Source organism: Talpa occidentalis, unplaced genomic scaffold (genome assembly GCF_014898055.3).
Source record: "Talpa occidentalis isolate TD23 unplaced genomic scaffold, MPIMG_talOcc4v2.1 talOcc4.9, whole genome shotgun sequence".
NCBI classification, from domain to species: Eukaryota; Metazoa; Chordata; class Mammalia; order Eulipotyphla; family Talpidae; genus Talpa; species Talpa occidentalis.
The window spans coordinates 57184125-57202428 of NW_023605305.1; the positions used below are offsets into that span (position 1 = coordinate 57184125).

General features: G+C 41.2%; 1 protein-coding gene across 1 annotated transcript; it reads right to left on the minus strand.

Annotated features, from left to right (window-relative positions):
* Nucleotides 1-264: 264 nt before the first annotated feature.
* LEPROT (leptin receptor overlapping transcript) lies at nucleotides 265-15472 on the minus strand. Its single transcript, XM_037501015.2, has 4 exons — nucleotides 15385-15472; nucleotides 10612-10687; nucleotides 6530-6716; nucleotides 265-4807 (listed from the first exon to the last, which is right to left on the minus strand). Exons 1-4 carry the CDS (start codon nucleotides 15398-15400, stop codon nucleotides 4691-4693), a joined length of 396 nt encoding a protein of 131 aa, XP_037356912.1. The 5' UTR covers nucleotides 15401-15472; the 3' UTR covers nucleotides 265-4690.
* Nucleotides 15473-18304: the final 2832 nt, after the last annotated feature.

The following is an 18304-nucleotide window of genomic DNA, read 5'->3' on the forward strand; positions in this document are numbered from 1 at the left end:
AACCCTTGTTCCAATAAGTTTCCTTAGAAACTATTTTTACTTATGGACATTTGAGTCATGTTGTTATTAACAAATTTTGATTTAAAAATTTGACTTTATTTTTAGTCGTGCCACGCAAATAAATACCTAGGTCAGTTTATTTACAATAATCTGTCTAAATCTACCTGCAAGGGAACATAAACTGGACCAGCCACTATGGAAAGCTATGTGGAGGTTCCTCAGAACACTAAATGGATCTACCATTTGATCCTGCAGATCCACTCCTAGGAATCTACAATGGACACAAAAACACTAATTCGAAAGGAAACCTGCACTCCTATGTTTATTGCAGCACTATTTACAATACCCAACATATGAAAACAACCTAAATATCCCCAAATAGATGAATGCATCAAAAAACTGTGGTATATTTATACAATGGAATATTACTCAGTGATCACAAAGGACAAACTCATGCCATTTGCAGCAACATGGATGGAGCTGGAAGGGATTATGTTCAGTGAAATTAGTCAGAAGGAAAAAGGTAAATACCAGATGGTTTCACTTTTATGTGGAATATAGAGAAACCAAATAAAATGTCAAGAAAAAGTCAAAACTAGCAAGTTGACCATAGATTTGAGGCATACAGCAACGGTAGGGGCAGAAGAGGAGGCAAAATGGGAAGGAAGAACACAAGGGAATAATGGTGATGGCTCACAGGTAATATAGTGGCAGGAAAACTATGGGGACTACAACATTGTAAGAAAAAAAATTAATTTAAAATAAATCTACCTGTAAAACATCTGATCTTTCTCAAATGTTTTGTACATAAGGACAAATTATTCCTTAAGTAGTATTGTACATCAGTGCATTCCTTTCTATGGTGCACAAAACTTCTCAAAATATACAAAGCACCTTTTTAAAGTGTTGAGTTCTTCTCCCTTTTCCAACAGCCAATTCTTGATGAACCATGCCCTGCACCACCTTTCTCCACCTTTAGAGTCTTTGCCATGGCAAAGCTGCAGTCAGCAATTGGATCCTTCCAGGGCGCACACATTCCTGGACTGCTTCTCTTCAACCACAAGTACAGGTTCAAAACTAGCCAAATTCACAGGAAGATTATCCAAGTAAAGACACTGGGGAGATAAATCTGCTGGTCTCCTTCCCAAACATAATGCATCCCAAAGCCAAATATAAATGTTTTGGTTTAATAATGTAAATAAAAGTTCTTGTTTAAGCATACATGACAAGTTTTATTTTAAAAGCAGTTATTCTCATAATACATATATAATGCATTCTAAAGCAGTCTTGGGGGGATCTTTCACACCACGTTCGGGGTTACAAGCATCACTCTTCTACTCTAGTAGCATAGGCAGACTATAAGTTGTGAGTCATTAGACACCAGGACTTTTGTAAATAAGGTACTTCATGAGGCAAAACGGCAAAAGGAAAAAATTTAAATGCATGACTTACATTCCTCAATAGAAACAATATTTCCCACTTGTGAACTAATTACTGTTTGGAAAATGCCAACATCCTCATAAATATTTTGGTTAAATTGTAGTACAAAATGCGAACTTTGCAAACTTTGTAAAGGCACATTTTGGTGACATTTCTTAAGCATCTCCCTGAGGGTACAGGGAATGTAAGTAACATAAAGCAACATCAGAAGCATTTTCATTAAGGAGATACCTCAGATGTAAAGGTTCCATGCAGGCTGTAAGAAAAATCTGGGGGTTCAAGGTAGAGGAAAAGAAACAACTACGAAAAAACAGGATGAACTGGGCAGTCAGAGGATGGGATGAGAAATGAGAGGACTGTCCCTGTCCCAAAATATCACCCTTGTATAAACAGTTGGAATGCTTTTTCACGTCACCATGAAACATTGCCATTTTCTGTGAATGAGTCACTGGGTTCCAGTGTCCTTGGAAAATGTAGCTGCCAGAGGCTTCAGCAAATGCTTGATACAGGGATCAATACATTTTAGACGTGGGCAGGAAGATCACAAGTCATTCATTCTTTCTGTGAGGAGTTTGGTCTAAGTGTTTTCTTCCTAAACCACATGATTCATCTATACTAGGAAAACTGGTGGGAGTATGGAGAACCTCAAGAGATGGGTAGGCTGGGAGGCAAGTTATGAATCAAGAGTAGGTGAACAGGCCTCAAAGAGTGTCCCTGGACTGCAAGCACATTAGGAGATGAAAGTGGCTGCAAAAAAAGAAGACCTTGTTCCTGGGAAAAAGGTAGAAATTCGCACTTTCCGTCTTCCAAGCTGTTCACACTACCCTATTCTAAGACCCCAACTTGGGTAGATCTTTGGTGTTACTGGTCAGTTACATTAGGGTTTAGCCTGCCTGGAAAGCTGGGCCTGGGAGCTCAATCACCAAAGCATAACATTGATTTTGTGGGAAAGTGTTTTAAAGTCTGCCTATAAGCCAGTTGTTTGGCACATGACAGAGAATCCCTTCATAAGGTCACTTATTCATGAGCAATTATTAAGTGTAGTCTTGGTTTTAAAATATAATCAATGTGTTTTGAATCTTCAAAGTATATCCTATGGTATAGAGAAAAAAGTAAATATTTCATAAGGAAAAAAAAAATGTTTGAATTTGTGTTACCAAGATTGAAACTTCTATATGGTACATTCATCTAAAGTGATACTTTCTATAGCTATGTGTTACTTAAATGTCACTTAGGCATTACAGAAGAATAACTTCAGTATTAAGGAATAGCAAAAAATATTTTATATACAAGTATTTTATATCATTCTGGAAATGCAATCAAGAGATAAGCTTTAAGGCTACATATTAAGGCTACCTTGTTATTTGAACTGAATGTAAACAAGAGAGGTACTTTTACAAAAGGTAGTATAAATTAATTATTATTACCATCTAAGAGAAAGAAAAGCTAGTACATCAACTAAATACTCAAAGTGGTATTTTAAAACTTAATGCTATTATTCTATTGCAGAACAGATGATTGCTCAAAAATGTCCACTGCAGAATACCAAGAAATTCTCGCTTAAGCATTTTGTTTCCTTTTAAAGCAAGGGTACATCAGAAAAAAAAAAAGACTTTTAAAATTAAACTTCTCTTTTTTGTTAAAAGTGAAATTTATTACAACACAGTAAGTGCAAGTGCTATTAAAAATGCTGGTTAAAACTATAAAGTGTGCATATAATTTTTCTAATATAAATACTGGCAATAACAACTTTAACAATTCTACATGTACCTAGAACATTGAAAACATATAATCACTCACAAGACCAAAATATAACTTTGTACATTATCCTTTTGGGTATCACTTTTATCTTCTGGTCGACAGTATCACTCTAGGAAACGATGGAGTGGGGGGGTGCTAATTATCATTATTACAAATTTCAAAGGTTTGGTATTTTGAACATGTCAGTTACCATACATTAATAATGCTTTAAAAATCATTTATATTTTGATCAAGTAGTTCTACTTCCCATATTTTCTTTTCTCAATAGGTCTTGAGCAAAACAATTAAGCTAGAAAAACTGTGGTTACGGGATCCAACGTGACATATATTCCCAATGATTCATTTAAAGATGTAAAAAATATATGTGTGTGTGTCCTACTGGACATGAAAGACAGTTAAGTACATCAACACGTAAATAAAATGAAGAGGCTCACCCTCTGCTTGCTTACTTGGCTCTGTGTCTCTCGAGAAAGGAGAAGCCAGCTCCATGATGAAGTAAAGGAAAATAAGAACTGCTGGGGGCGGGGCGGGGGGGTATCAGATCACAAAGGGACTTTAAACAGTAATACCTATCTACGCTTCCCCATCCTGCATAAGTAGCAAATCACTCCAGCTTAACCTCCCTCACCTGCAACTGGTGGGGCTCTTAAATTATTCTGTCCTCCCCAGCACTGTGAAAACAGTCCCTGCCTTTCATACAGTGTGAAGGCATAGCTGTTCCCTACTGAGAACACTTCCCAAACTTGAGGATCTAAACCTATATGTTATACGTGTGGACATTTTACAAATATCAGAATCTGGGCTCAGGCACGACATGAGGGCAGGTGAAGCAATTTTTACAAATGAGCAGTTAAATATCAGAGAGTTTAAATGGTTCAGTCAAGGAGGAGACAAGGAAGCTAAGAACGAAGCTTATTCCTCTGGGACTACACTTCTCAAACTTTAAAGTGCCCATGATTCACCTGGAATCTCATCAAAATGCTCGGGGCTCAGGTTGGGGCCTTGGATTCTGCATTCCTAATAAACTCCTAGAGATGTGGATGCTCTTGGCATATGGACCACACGATGAGAATCAAGGATATACAACACGAAGAGACACCTCTGTCTTCTGGGCCACCATGTATCTTGGAAGTCCTAAGCAGAATGAGACCTGCTCAGCAGGTTATCTGCTGACGCAAGCCCATGCCAGGGCAGACATGGGAGCACCGTGAAAGTCAACAGGTCTGTAAGACTGAACAAACTTTCTGAGGGCACCATGACCATATGAACAGCCAAATGAATAATATAATTCAACTTGAATAAACAGAGAGATCTATTTGCTGTTAGTAAAACTAATCATTTTCCCATGTAGTCTTCCTTAAAGTGAACATGATATAAAGGTATTTAAAAAAAACCCAGCATATTAAATTTTGTAGTAAAATGTCACTTGTAACCATATACATATAGTATGAATTCTGAGAAATTAAATGCATTTTGTGAGAATAAAGTGCTACCACTGCTCCCAGCTAAAATCATCTCCTCTTCCAAATATAAGGAAAAACCCTTGAATTGTAAGGAAAATGACTGCATTGCCAGCCAGCACAAGGCCACAGGCTCCCCATTTGATCTGAAACATAAGAAAAAAAAAAAGATTAAATCCTTACCTTCTTCATCTTGTACTCTATGTAAATCTCTATTATTTTCTGCTTAGAAACATCCAATGAAATATCACATATAACTGTTAAAAGGCTTAAATGTTAGAGGCGGGAGACAGTGAACTATTCAGTAATTAGTCTAATTACTTCATGATGCTTGCTAATTAAGTCTAGTATCATCCTTAGCATTTTTCCCTACTAGACATACTTCTCTACTTATTTTCAATAGACAATGATTGCCTGAAGTAAAATACATCTAGCAAGATTATAAATGGTTCAATTACAATATTGGGTATGGAAGTTCTTTATGTATTGCCTTTCTTCATGAAAACAGGAACTAGAGAGTTATGGATTGGATTGATTATTTTTCTTCCCAGGCAAGAAAAGACTTTAAATAATAATCTGAATACACACAAAAACAGCCTTCCAGCATGGCAGATGGTTTTACAAGGCTTAGACAGGGATGAGAGTACCCTCTAGTGGCCATTTTTTGTTTTATTTTAACCAAGAGAGAACATCAAAGAGTTTCTTCATAAAATATGATGCAGTACAGAAAGGCAAAAACAGAAATTTTTACAGCAAAAAGTTAAGTATGAGTCTAAGGCACAAGAAGAATAAGGTCATGACAATTTCGCATTCAAAAGTCTTCAATGCTTCTCTATTATCAACCTCACATGGCATTCAAGACCCTTCCCCATCAGGTTTTACCAACCTTTCTAGTCTTCATCTCGACCCCTTCCTCAATCATATTGAACCGCTCTTTATTCCACATAGTGCATTCTCATACTTGGCTGCCATTCCAATGAGTAGCCTTCCCTATTTTAATCAAAACCCTATTTCTCCTAAAGGCCCACATCAAATGCCAACTGGAATTTTCTCGGGGCTCCTATGGCATTCTGATCTCATTTCAATTATCACAAAAGTACATTTATAGTATACTTACCCATAAGGCTAGTTTCTGTGCTCTTTGAGAACAGAGACATTATCTGCCTCTTATTCCTGGTGTCTTACAAGGAACACATGTTCCAAAGGTATTTACTGAATGATTAAATAAGACTTGTGCTTATCTGATAATCAATGCCCCAAATAAGAGTTCCACAAAATTAAAACCATTTGTAGTTGGAGGAGGGAGGGAGGGTGTATGTGGCCAATACAGTGAAAAACAGTGAACATCAAAGAGCTGAATAAATTATACCCACAATGTTAGTTTTAGAGACAAAAAGAAAATGTTTACACTGATTGAAAGATGTCACTTTATTCACTCTGTCTTCTAGCAATTACACAGCTGGCCCTTCATGTATGCCTATCATATTGAGTCAACAATTGTGTCCATGATCCTATTTGCCAGAGAGTTTGATATGATGTTCATTTTGGAACTAGAAAATCAGTTATGATAGTCTTTGTGGATTGCCTTTAGATAGGAAGCAAAGATTTAAAAACAATTCCAGAAAAAAAAGCTTAAAATTAAAAAAGTAAGAAATCAAATGGTCTGGCTAAAAGCTGTTAAAAGAAACAAAGCAGGCATTCTGAAAACATAGCCAAGGCAGATCTAAAATGGGAAAAGAGAAAAACTTTTAAAAAGTCTGGCCTTGAGCATTAAATCTAAGCAACAGAAAATGAATTGAGGTTCCAGACATAAGCTTCTAAAGTAAACTCAGCAACAAATGGGCAAAACAATAGAAAATAAAACTTACCACAGCCACACGAGCAAGAATAACAGGAAATCCAAAGGCAGAAACAACAATCCCCGTAGTGAAAAAATATGCCAGTTCCCGACAGGCGCTACTTGTTGCATCAGAGTCATAGGTAGCTCTTTTGGCGATGAAATGGGGGATGGGAGAGATGGCGTGGAATATCAGCACGAACAAGGGCCAGTAAACACTGTCAGTTGGAGGCAGAGGAAACCCAACATCAGAAGTTAGAGCCACAGCTTAAATTAGTGACCTATTACTGTTTCAAAATTATTATTTTAAATGTCTAGTTTGAAAAAATATCCAATACTACTTATAAGATGATTTTCACCAGAAACAGATTAAGAAGTGTTAATTAAAAATTGCTACCTCATTAATATGTAAATAGCTTATATTGTGTTAAGAAACAACTATACAATGTATAATTGAGAATTTTAATTGTTTTCTGTATTACTGAGCTGTAATTTCTTTAAGGAGAGGATCTTAATTCAGTCTTCTTTGCTTTCCCTTTAGAACATGCCATAGTGCCTTGCACATGCTAAGTCAGTAAAGTTCTGGTGAGAGCCTACATATTAGAAATTTTTTAATGACTTAGAATAAAAACTAGATTCCTTGTCCAGGCCTTCAAAGTCTGACATGATCTGGGTATTCTCAACTTCTTTCATACCATCTTCCCTTCATTCCCTTCACCAATAGCCAGGCTGGCTTTTTCCCTTCTTCAAATACTCCTTAGCTCATACATGCCACGGGGCCTTTGCACCAGCAAAACCTATGGCTCAGAATGGTCCTCCGCCTGGTTTTCTATTTGGTTGGCTCCTTCTAATCATGCAATATAAAATGAGAGCTCTCTTAAAAGTAGCTTTCCCAAGACATCCACGTTAAATACCCCAAGTCTCCAGTACATCATCCTTTTAACTTTCTGCACAGCTCTTGTTTTGATATGTTTTCTTTTTTATGAAGACACAGATCTGATTTGTATTATCAATCACCAGTTATTTCCAGGACCTAGAATGACATGCTCCATTAATAATTATTGAATAAACAAATGGATTTTAACTATGGAAGGCATGAAAATAAATATGCTTACTAGTAAAAACTTTTGATACACTCTCATTTTCATTACAAGAGATCACAATAGCATAATGCAAAAATGCAATCTATTTTCTTCCTAAATGTCAATGTTTTACATAAATTAAAAATTGCCATCTGCTTTCCAAGTACATGTACTGTATAAATACTTCAAAAATACTTCTCTCCAACTAGACATTATGTTTCATTATCTGAGGAATAAAAAGCATAGTTTCCACTCAATTTTTATATATACACATCACAATAGTATATACCCCCACAATATCCTAGCACAGAACCACCCAGAGAGCCAGCACTTCTGAGCAAGAGTGGCGGCAAAGCCACCATTTCAGACACAGCTCTAGCAAGGCAGGATGGGGACTGAAAAGCAAGAAGGAAAGTGCCTTTCATCAAGAGGACACAAGATGGAAACACTGAGCTTGATTCCTAATTTTAGACTAGAGGATTGTTAGTGTGTTTCAAAAATCACCAAGTAATAGTGTTAGAAAGGGCTTTTATGCCAGTAATAAAATAGGTAGAGAGGAGAAGAGGTTTGGAGCAAGATCTAGCTATCATCTGATATGACCACTGCTAAGAGTTCTCACGTCTTCCTAGAATATATAGCGACAGTTTTCTGAAAAACACCTTTATGTTCCCTTTCACAGTCAGTTATCCAATTAAAAACACTATTGTGTAGAAGCAACTTTGTCTCTATATAAAATTAAAACATTAAATATGTACTATTCTCTAATATACTACTATACTCTGTAAATATAACATTATAAATGTCTATTTTTATAATATAGCTATAATATTTAACAATATGTAAAATATTAATATACTAATCAATAAACTTGTAAGCCAGGTTGATTTTTCTGTAAAAGGTCAAAGAGTAGTTATTTTAGGTTTTGCAAATCTTAAGGTCTCTGTCTCAACTACTAAACTCTTCCACTGTACAGGTTTTCCCCACTACCCCAAAATATAACCTTTCTATTCAGTATGAGTTGGTAGGTAGGGAATGCTCAAAAATATTTTCAGATAAATTAATGGCAAAAACATTCTCAGACCCCCTAAAAATAACCTACATAATCATACCAAACAAAAATATTCTACTCTCTCTCAGATGCGAAAGTAATCCAAGATAACACATTAAAAAAACATAGTTATAATATTTAACTATAAGTAAAATATTAATATATTGGGTTGTCGGAAAAGTCATGACATATTTTTTCTGTTTTTCAAGCAAAAACTGCATCATGGCTGTTGCAACTACTCAATATTATGATAATAGTTCCTTGCTGCTATCTGGCTGTGTTCCAATAATATTTTAATTACCAAAAAAAGGGCAGCAGGCCACATTTGGTCTATAATCCTGCATCACCATCACTAAGATATAAACTAACTTCTTTGTAGTTGCAGTACTGGGTCAGTTTCTTACCTTCTAAAGACAAAGTGCATCAAAGATCATTAAAACGTGGATTTAGAGTTGGTTGCGGAATAATGGAAACACCACCAGTCAAGACAGTCAGACCATGACTTCCATTTCTGGCTGTGCCAATTATTGTTATGCAATTTGGGTTAAACCTTTAATCACACTGGGCTTTGGTTTCCCAGCTATTCAATAGAAATGAGGATAATAACTTATGTTCCTAAAGTGAAAGTAATAGCTGTGAAAACTATTTAAGTTATTGAACAACAGAAGTTGTTGCTTTATAACTACTGATCCCTCTTGTGTTCAAGCAATTTCTGTGATAGTGGGCCAGGCCGGGGTAAGACACTGGAACTCATGAGTGTTGTCACACCAGCTCCAGCTGGTCTGCTAGTCACATCATCTTCCACCCAGTTGCTCAAGCCAGTTACCTGGGAGACATCCAAGAACTCTCTCCCCTGTTGAACCCTGATACCAAAGAAAACCTGGTAATTCTACTGCCCAGATCTCTCTCCTTCCTTTTTTTCCGTCCTTACTGGCACAGCACTAGTTATGGTAATATTTCCTTGCTGCTCTCCCTGACTACGGTCTCAGCGCTTCCCTATCTAGTCCCATATTTTGGCTAGAATCATCTTTAACACAAACCCCCCACCCTCCAAACCTATTCACAGTTCCTATTGCCTGAAGCGTAAAATCTAACCTCCTTTCCATAACATACACTGAAGGACTGACCTTCCAGCCTCAGGCAGCTGTTCTGTTGCCACTCCCAGCTCTAATTTATGTTTTAGCCTTGTGGAAGAGTCACTATGTTTCATGTCCCTGGGCCTTGGGATATGGCTTTCCTGCTGCCTAAAGTTCTCTTTCCCCAGACATCCTCAAATTCTCTCTGTTTCTGCTCACAGTTCACTTACCTGAAGCATCTAGACTCTTTAGTTAGTCTTCTTAACAGTTTTATCTCTGAAAGAATGTGTATTTTTATGTTTTTTGTCTGATATCCCCACAGAAACACAGATACCAACAGAGCAAGACCTTTGCTTTCTTATTTCTTAATCCCTACTTTTTTCATAACAGTGGCTGGCATGTGGGAAGCACTCAACCAACAGTGATTAAGTGAAGAATTTGCTGGATGCTCCTTCTGCTTTAGAATGCCCTCCCCTTTCATCCACTTAATAAACTCTTATTTGTCCGCCAAGTCTCAATTTAAAGACAGCTTTTTCTAGGCAGCCCTTCCCATGTCTCCTGGGGAAATTCAGATGTACAGTCTTAGAACTCTTACTGCACCTTATACTCATCTTCACAGACTGACTAGATTGTCTGCCTTCCTATCTCTCAAACACAACTAGACACTAAGTTCCTTGAGGACATCTTTGCATCCTTGTATCCCAGCTGGTCCAGAGTAGGTGTTCAATCAATGTTTACTAAATGAACATATCCATTTTAAGAATCTTTTGTGTACACAAATACAAAGGACCCAGGAAGGGACTGTTCTTAATTTGGGCTTTACTAACTCAGTATTTAGAGCCTGGTGCTCATACCTGTACTAGTAGTGATAAGGACACAAGAAAAAATTCTTTTTGAAATAACTTACCCATAATCCTCTAAGGCACATCCCAACATTAGGAAAGTCAGTCCGATAGCTCCACTGAAGGACAATGCCACAAGAGCTGTGAAATAAAGTCAAGAGCTAAAGGTCTCTGATTAGTGATGACCAAGGAGTAGAGGAGAAGAGGTGTTCCCACTCATGGGGAATGACTACTAATGGGTTTAGTTTCTTTGGTGGGTAGGGAGGGTGACAAAATGTTCTGGATTTAGTAGTGATGGTTACACAACTTTGTGAATATACTAAAAACCATGACATTTTGTACTTGAAAAAGATAATTTTATAGCATATGAAATGTATCTCAAAAATTTTTAATTTAAAGATATAAACACAAAATACCGGATGGTCTCACTCATAGCAGGAATCTAGAAAACTTAAATAAGGGACCAGGAAAAAGAATAACTATAAGAAAGTAAAAATCAAAATCAACAAACAACTATGAACCAGAGACACTCTATGGGGGGTGGGGGGTGGGAGGGGAGGGATTGGGGTCAAAATAAGGGGCTTGCAATTGTATGGGGAATATAAAAATAAAATTTATAAAATAAATAAAGATATAAACACAGATAGCAATTTAGTTTATTTGCTGATATTACATTTGATTAGCAAATCACTACCTATGTCCACCCTTTTAAATGATAGGGTGGAGAAAGGTCTCCAGCTTCTCCAGTACCAACCTCTAATGTATGAATTCCCTCTACACTAGTCACAAGAGGCCAATAAGCCAGCCTACACACCAGTGGAGGGAAACTCACTATGGCCCGAGGCAGTCATTTCATTCTGACAGCTTCTAAATGCTGAAAACCCTCTTTCCTTAAATTATGTCCAAAACTGCCTCCCTGTAATATACACCCTTTGATCATTTTGCTTCCCTAAACCACAGTACTGCAAGTATTTGAAAACCACTTTCATATCTTCATAGAAAATGATTCCCAGTTAGTATCCACTGAATAAAATATCCATTCTCTGCATCTGTTGGACACTCTTCTCTGAGGGAGTAGGAACATATCTGCCCTTGTCATGCTTCTGAGACAGAATATCAGGGTTGTTCCAAAATCAGGAGCTCTGAGTCACCACGGTAACACTGCCACTGACAAGTGACCCTGGGTTGGAACTGCATCTCTTTAAATGCAACCTCTCATCTGTAAAGGGGAAGGATGGTGCCACTTTATCAGGGAGCTCCTGGGAATGAAATGAGATCATCTATATATAGTCTTGGCAAAAGGAAGTGCTCAGTATGTAAATGCTGATCATTTTAGCAATGTTCTTTGATAAAGTTATAAATCAAAAGCATAGGATATGATGTATCCATATTTTCTTCTGAAAAAATCATAATACTCAAAATTAGTCATTGACAAAACTAATTAACATTTTGATTGTTCCTTTTTAATTTAAGAAGAGACTTGGGGAGACTTTTAAAGGAAGATGCCAAGATGCTTATAAAAACACCTGAAATATATAGACAGAAGGCAAGGAAGGATTGTCAGTTTTATGTATTTTTCCATCTAGTAAATATCACATTTTAGGGGGAAAATGTACAGAAGTAACTTTCCATACATTGTTCCAATTGAGATGATTTTTTCCTAGTTGACTTTGTTTCCTCCCTTGGCCTGACCATCTTCACTACTGGGACCTTTCAAAGCTAGGAAAGGCTGACCTTCTTCTTTTTGACCTGTGACACCACTCTCTCAAGGCTCACAACTAAATCTCCAGTTGATTCTTTTAGTTCCTTTTTTCTTTCTTCAGGAATCACATCTTCTGCCATTTCTTAAAGTTGGAGCTGACCAGGAATTCAATTCATCTCTCTTGTCACTCTACACTCTTGCTGAGAAAGCCCCCCAGTGCCAGAAGGGTCCGGCTACATTTGATGCTGCAGCCCAGAAAAGGTGCTACGAACAAGGCCTGAACCTCCAACTCTGATCTAGAATTATCTGCCTGGTAGCAATAAGGACCTCACATTCAACATGTGTAATAGCGAAGCATTCCCACCCTCTCCTCCCAAACATGCACTTCTTCCTTTTGAAGGATCTATGTTGAAAGACAAACAACATCCATGCACTCTGCCTACTAGAAAAAAAGCAAGTCAAGGCATTCCAATCTCCCAGGCCTCTGCTCACTACCTGTGTCCACCCTTTTACAGATTGAAGATTGTGTCTCCCCAACCCCCAATTCATATGTCAAATCCTAACACCCAATGCATTGGTATAAGAGGTCTCTGGGAGGTGATTAAGTCATGAGGGTGGATGAATGACCCCATGAAAGGGATTAGTGTCCTTAATAAAGACACCCCAGAGAGTTCCCTTGCCCTTTCCACCATGTTATGTGGAAGAAGACCCTCACCAGAGAGGGAATCTGCTAGCATTTGTGTCCTGGATTCCCAGCCTCCAGAACTGAGAAATAAATTGTCGTTTGTAACAGCCCTAAAGGACTAAGAAACTCTCTTCTCTAGAACCCTCTACTACTGCCCTAGTGCAGCCTTTATCATGTTGTACCTACCTCAAATTGTCACCCTTCCAGTCCATCCTCCACACATCAGACGGTGATCTCAGATATACCAAGACAATTTCACCCCTTTGCAGCTGCTTTCACAGCCTCCAGGTTGTTCCTTTAGAGACATCATGGCCAGAAGACTGACCTTTCCAGTTTCAATCCCACTACTCTGCCACCAAGCTGTAGCCTTACTAACACAGCTGCAGCTGCTGAAGGGTACATGCTCTCTCATGCCCGCTGCCCAGGTCCCACGTTGTTCTCTCCACTCCACTGAGAATACATTCCACCCTCACCCTATCCTTTGCCAAGAGAAGCCTCATAGAACCTTTTAGAGCCCATTCAAGGCTTGCCTCTTCCATGAACACAGTCTTCATCCTCCCTGGGGCAGGGTCAAGTAATTCCATCTGTTCCAGTTTTCTAGGGCTGCTATGAACAGGGTGCTACAAACTAGTGATTCAGAACAACAGAAATTTATTTTTTCACAGTTCTGGGGGGCTTGATGTCTTAAATCAAGGTATCGGAAGGGTCACGCTCCCTCTGAAGGTCCTAAGGGGAGAATCCTTCCTTGCCTCTTCCTAACTCCTGATGGTTGCTGGCAACCTCTGGTGCTCCTTGGCTTGCAGCTAGTTGTCTAGTTCCAATTTCTGCCTCCATGGTCATGGGGTGTTCTCTTTATGTCTCCATGTCCAAACTTCCCCTTTCTTTTATAGACATTTGTCACTGCATTAGGGCCTAGTATCATTTTAAGTTCAGGACATCTCCCAAGGCCCTATTTCCAAATAAGGTCACAGTCACAAGTACTGAGGAACGGGAACTTGAACATATCTATTTGGGGGACACAATTCACTCCACAACACTAACTTTGTGCTCCCAACTGTACCTGCACACACCTTAGACACTTAGGAAGTAACATTATTTCCAGATCTGTCACCCAACTATAACTTCTCATTGATCTTTTTACCCAAGTCTCAGAACTCATTTAATAAAAATTGAATGGATTATTTGCAAGTGTTTCTTCTTCCATTTCCTAGCCTATTTTCCTTTTTACCACATAACAATTTCTAACACATTCACCTATAAACATCGCCTTTAATATTTGATAGTTACTGGGCACAACTAAATGCAGTGTAATACTAAAACACAACTTGTTATCTGTATTGGCTTCAAATGAATATATTACACAATGGACGCTCTCAGAGTAAGACAATGTTCTAGTAAATCATGTTTAATAATGTTGAATATATTAGTCAGCCAGAAAGAGAGGTAAAATGTGTCCACTACTAACAGCTCACACACTGAGATCGATTTCATAGTGAACACACACTCGTGCAAATATACTGTATACCTATGTGTAGCATATCTTGATTAACTGAACAGGGAAGATCTTTGAGTACAAATTTCAAAGAGAACTCCAAGATAGAAAAAAAGTTATGCTACTCTGTTCAAAAGATTGTAAATCGAATGATTTCCTAACAAAACAGTAACAGGAATCCTGATAACCTCTCCCACCTCTGCCATGCCCCCCCATTCCGGGAAAGTACCCCAAAAAGGAATCCATACCCTTTCCATCAACAACCCCATTCAAAATCATATTCTGCACAAACAAGTCTTTCTTGTCTGTGCATAGATGAATAATGAAGACAGCGATAAGATTCCACCTAATCATCCACCCTCCCAATTAAGAGAAACACAGCATCTCTGGGCGCTTTCTGCTGACACCCCGCCTGCATCAACTCTGCCCAACTGGAAAAAGCATCAGGAACGAGGAAGAAGTTCCCTCACGACGAGAACACCGGAGACAAAGCCTCCTCTGTAAGACATGGGAAACTGCCGAGCGGCAGGGAGAGGAACGGGAGCGTTGGGGTGGACATGCCAGGAGGGGGAAACCTAGTTTAAAACTCGGAGGCTCTGGCGAGACGGCCGAGGAATTGAGGGGGACCCCGGAGGCGATGCTGCCGGGCTAGCCAGCACCTGCCAGCCGGGCACTGCTCCCCGCGAGGCCTCGCCTGGAGGGTCCCGGGATGCTCCAGGTGAGAGCGTGAAGGCCAGTGGCCTTGCAAAAAGAGCTGAGGCTCCCCGAAACGGCCCCCCAGCCGCACCCCAAGGGGCGAAGAAAGCGGGCAACTGCCTTCCGACCCAGAGGCGTGGGAAGGGTGGCGGGACTAGGTGGGCTGCTCCCCACCCACGCGCTGAAGGCGCAACTCCAGCCTTAGCCCGAACCTGGGGCGACAGCCCCGTCGCAGGACGAGCGGGTCTGGGGCCAAGTTGTACCTTTAACGCCTGCCATGTCTCCCGAGTTGGGGCCGCGGCTGCTTCCGGCTTCCTGCCACAGCCCGGGCCCCAGCCCAGGCCCGCCCCGGGCGGCACGGCTGGTCCCGGGCCCGCCCTCGCCACTCGGAGCCCCGCCCCCGCCGATCTCAGCCCCGCCCCGCCACTCGGAGCCCCGCCCTGCCACTCGGGGCCCCGCCCCCGACGTCCTCAGCCCCGCCCTCTCCACTCGGAGCCCCGCCCCCGCCGATCTCAGCCCCGCCCCTCAGAGCCCCGCCCTGCCAGCCGGGACCCCGCCCCCGCCGCCCTAAGCCCCGCCCCCACCACTCAGAGCCCCGCCTCCGCCGTCCTCAGCCCCGCCCCCGCCACTCGGAGCCCCGCCTCCGCAGTCCCCAGCCCCACCCCGCCACTCGGAGCCCCGCCCCGAACGGCCATAACCCCTCCCCTCGCTCGCAGAGCTTCACTTCTCCCGGGTCCGCGGACCTTGCTCCAGGGTCCGCTCATCGCTCAAACCCTCCGCCCTCCGCCAACTCCGATTAACCAGGATCTCACGCCGGAAGCCCCTCTGCTGAAGCCTGAGCCCTTCCCTAATTTCCGAAACTGCCCGCACGCTCCGCCCTTCCTGCGTGGGCTGAGCCACGGGCTCCCCCGGCCGCCGCGTCCTCGGCCCCAGGCACCCCCGCTGGCCCGCTCGGCACGCGAGAAGCCCCGCGCGAGACCCAAAACTGCCCGAGGGCGGAGACCGAGAAAGTGGGGCGAGGGACACCCGCCAGCAGCCGGCGTTGCAGTCCCCGCGTGCAGGCGCGCGTGCCTTTGTGCGCCGGCAGGCGTTCCCGCGGCGGAGGCGGGTGGGGTCGGGGCTCCCGGGTCGGGCCTCGACGACACACCCTTGCTGAGGATGCGGCGTTTGCAGCGCCCTGCTTGCCTTGATTAACACCAGCTTTGGCATTTTTCAAAAACTGGCGTTTTCTCCTTTGTACCCTGGTAATTTATACAAAGACCAAGAAGCTGTTTTGTGTCCGAGACTTGCATGGACATTTAAATAAATACTGTTTTTATACGCTGGGGCCTCAAAGTCAGCTGGTAACCAAGGCGAGTTTACACCTTGGAGGCCAGTCAGTGTTTGCTTTTGGAGAGAACTGTGTAGGGCAGAAACAATCTGGAGGAGACTCTTAAATCCATCTAGTGTCAGTGCTTTGTTTCACCTTTAACGGGGAGAGCCTCAGAAAGGGAAAGACTTACCTGTGCCAGGTGCAGGTGCGCTGAAAGTGCTTGGATGATGGACCAGTTACCACCCATTCTAGCAAAGAACAGGGTGATCACACTACGGTGATGCCCCTCTTCTACTGCTTTTCATTTTCAACACGACTGAACGATAAAGGGGTTATTGGGAACTCAGGTTCCCTTGTCTACCTTAGCATCACTGACTCTCATCACCACCAACTTTCAGTATCTCTGCTCAATTCACTTTTTCAAAATATAAACTAAGCATATTATTTGCAATTATTTTATTTTTTGCAATTACCTTTGCAATTATTTTATTTTTCTAGCTTTCCTCATTTCTCCTCATAGATTCAGTACAACTATTAAAAGCATTGTGTTTCCAGTACCTTGGATATCCAGAAATACACTGCATTCTTTGTTTTGTAGCCTGTATTCTAGTCAATGTTGTTGAGAAGTTTTCACTCTTTTGAGTATCATTTTCTTTTTTTTTTTTTTATAATTTTTTTTTTTAATAGAGGCATGTTTTATTTATTTATTTATTTGTTTGTTTTGTTTATACAAGCACTGGGTACAGTCAGAAGCACGGGAGGGTGAGAGAATTCACCAGAGCCAGAGCGGGGAGCAGAGCAGGCAGAAGGACCGAGGTACACTGCTGAGGGGAGCAGCGGGTGGCAGGAGAGGTCTGCGCACCATGTGGGACCCTCCTCTGGTGGCCGGGGAGCAGCCGGGGATCGAACCGGCGCCGCAGAGGCCGCGGGCAGCTTCGCAACCCAGCGCTCAACCGCTGCGCCACCGGGGAGGCCCTTGAGTATCATTTTCTAAATACCTGTGAAAGCTCTCAAGGAAACAAACGCTGGAAGGCTGTTCTTTGTAGTTTTCCTTATTGTAGTGCCAGACTGGTCTCATGAGAAAGTTAAGACATTTCTCCTTAATTGATGAGGATTTTCTATAATTGATGAGGGTTTCATTTCTTCTTCGATTCTTCCATTTCATTTCCTCACATTCCAGTGTGCTTTTGGAAAGCCATATATAGGGGTCTGCTGAAGCCTTCCCTGTCAATCTATGGCTAGCCCATAGAAGAGAAATGGACTCGAAGAAAAATTGACACTACTTCAAAGGCACAGCCTGGTTTCAGTAAGATACTAGAAGACTGTGAGAAGCCAAAAAATGAGGTGTTTGTCCAAAGGTAATGTCTGGAATCAGAAAAAATACAGGGACAGTTTCCTGCCCACACGATCTGTCCTCTCCAGTTTACTAAATTCTGTAAGAAGAAAGTTAGCCAGGGGCTTTAACCATCTCCTGAGAAAATCCACTTTCTTCTCAGCAGATAGATGCTCATTTAAAAAAAAAACCCTGCTCTTCCATTAACCCATTCCAGATTCCCTTAAGAATAAAAACATTGCCAAAACCAGAGGGTAAAACCTTAGTAAGTGAAGCTGACTTGCATCAGTGTGCTTTGGGTTGGATGAGCTCTGAGGCCTCCCATACACTGCCTGGGACTACAGTGACCCTTCTGCAAATGAATTTTGTATTCTCTCCTTACATTAAATTCCTTCACACTATGAACTAGGTCTTATTTTTTCCCATTTTAGATGGGCACCTCGTAGTAGTAACTAGTAGTAAAGAAGATGAGATCAAGTACTAACGTCTAACTCTGAAGTCAGACAGCACTTAGACTATTCCTCACAGATCTCATGCC

Excerpts from the sequence above, each read along its gene's own strand:
- LEPROT (XM_037501015.2), bottom strand. Across the intron at positions 6,717-10,611 it reads TGTGCCTTAGAGGATTATGG|TGTTTACTGGCCCTTGTTCG; the intron begins GTAAGTTATTTC and ends TCCAACTGACAG. Across the intron at positions 4,808-6,529 it reads TTCTTGCTCGTGTGGCTGTG|ATCAAATGGGGAGCCTGTGG; the intron begins GTAAGTTTTATT and ends CTTATGTTTCAG.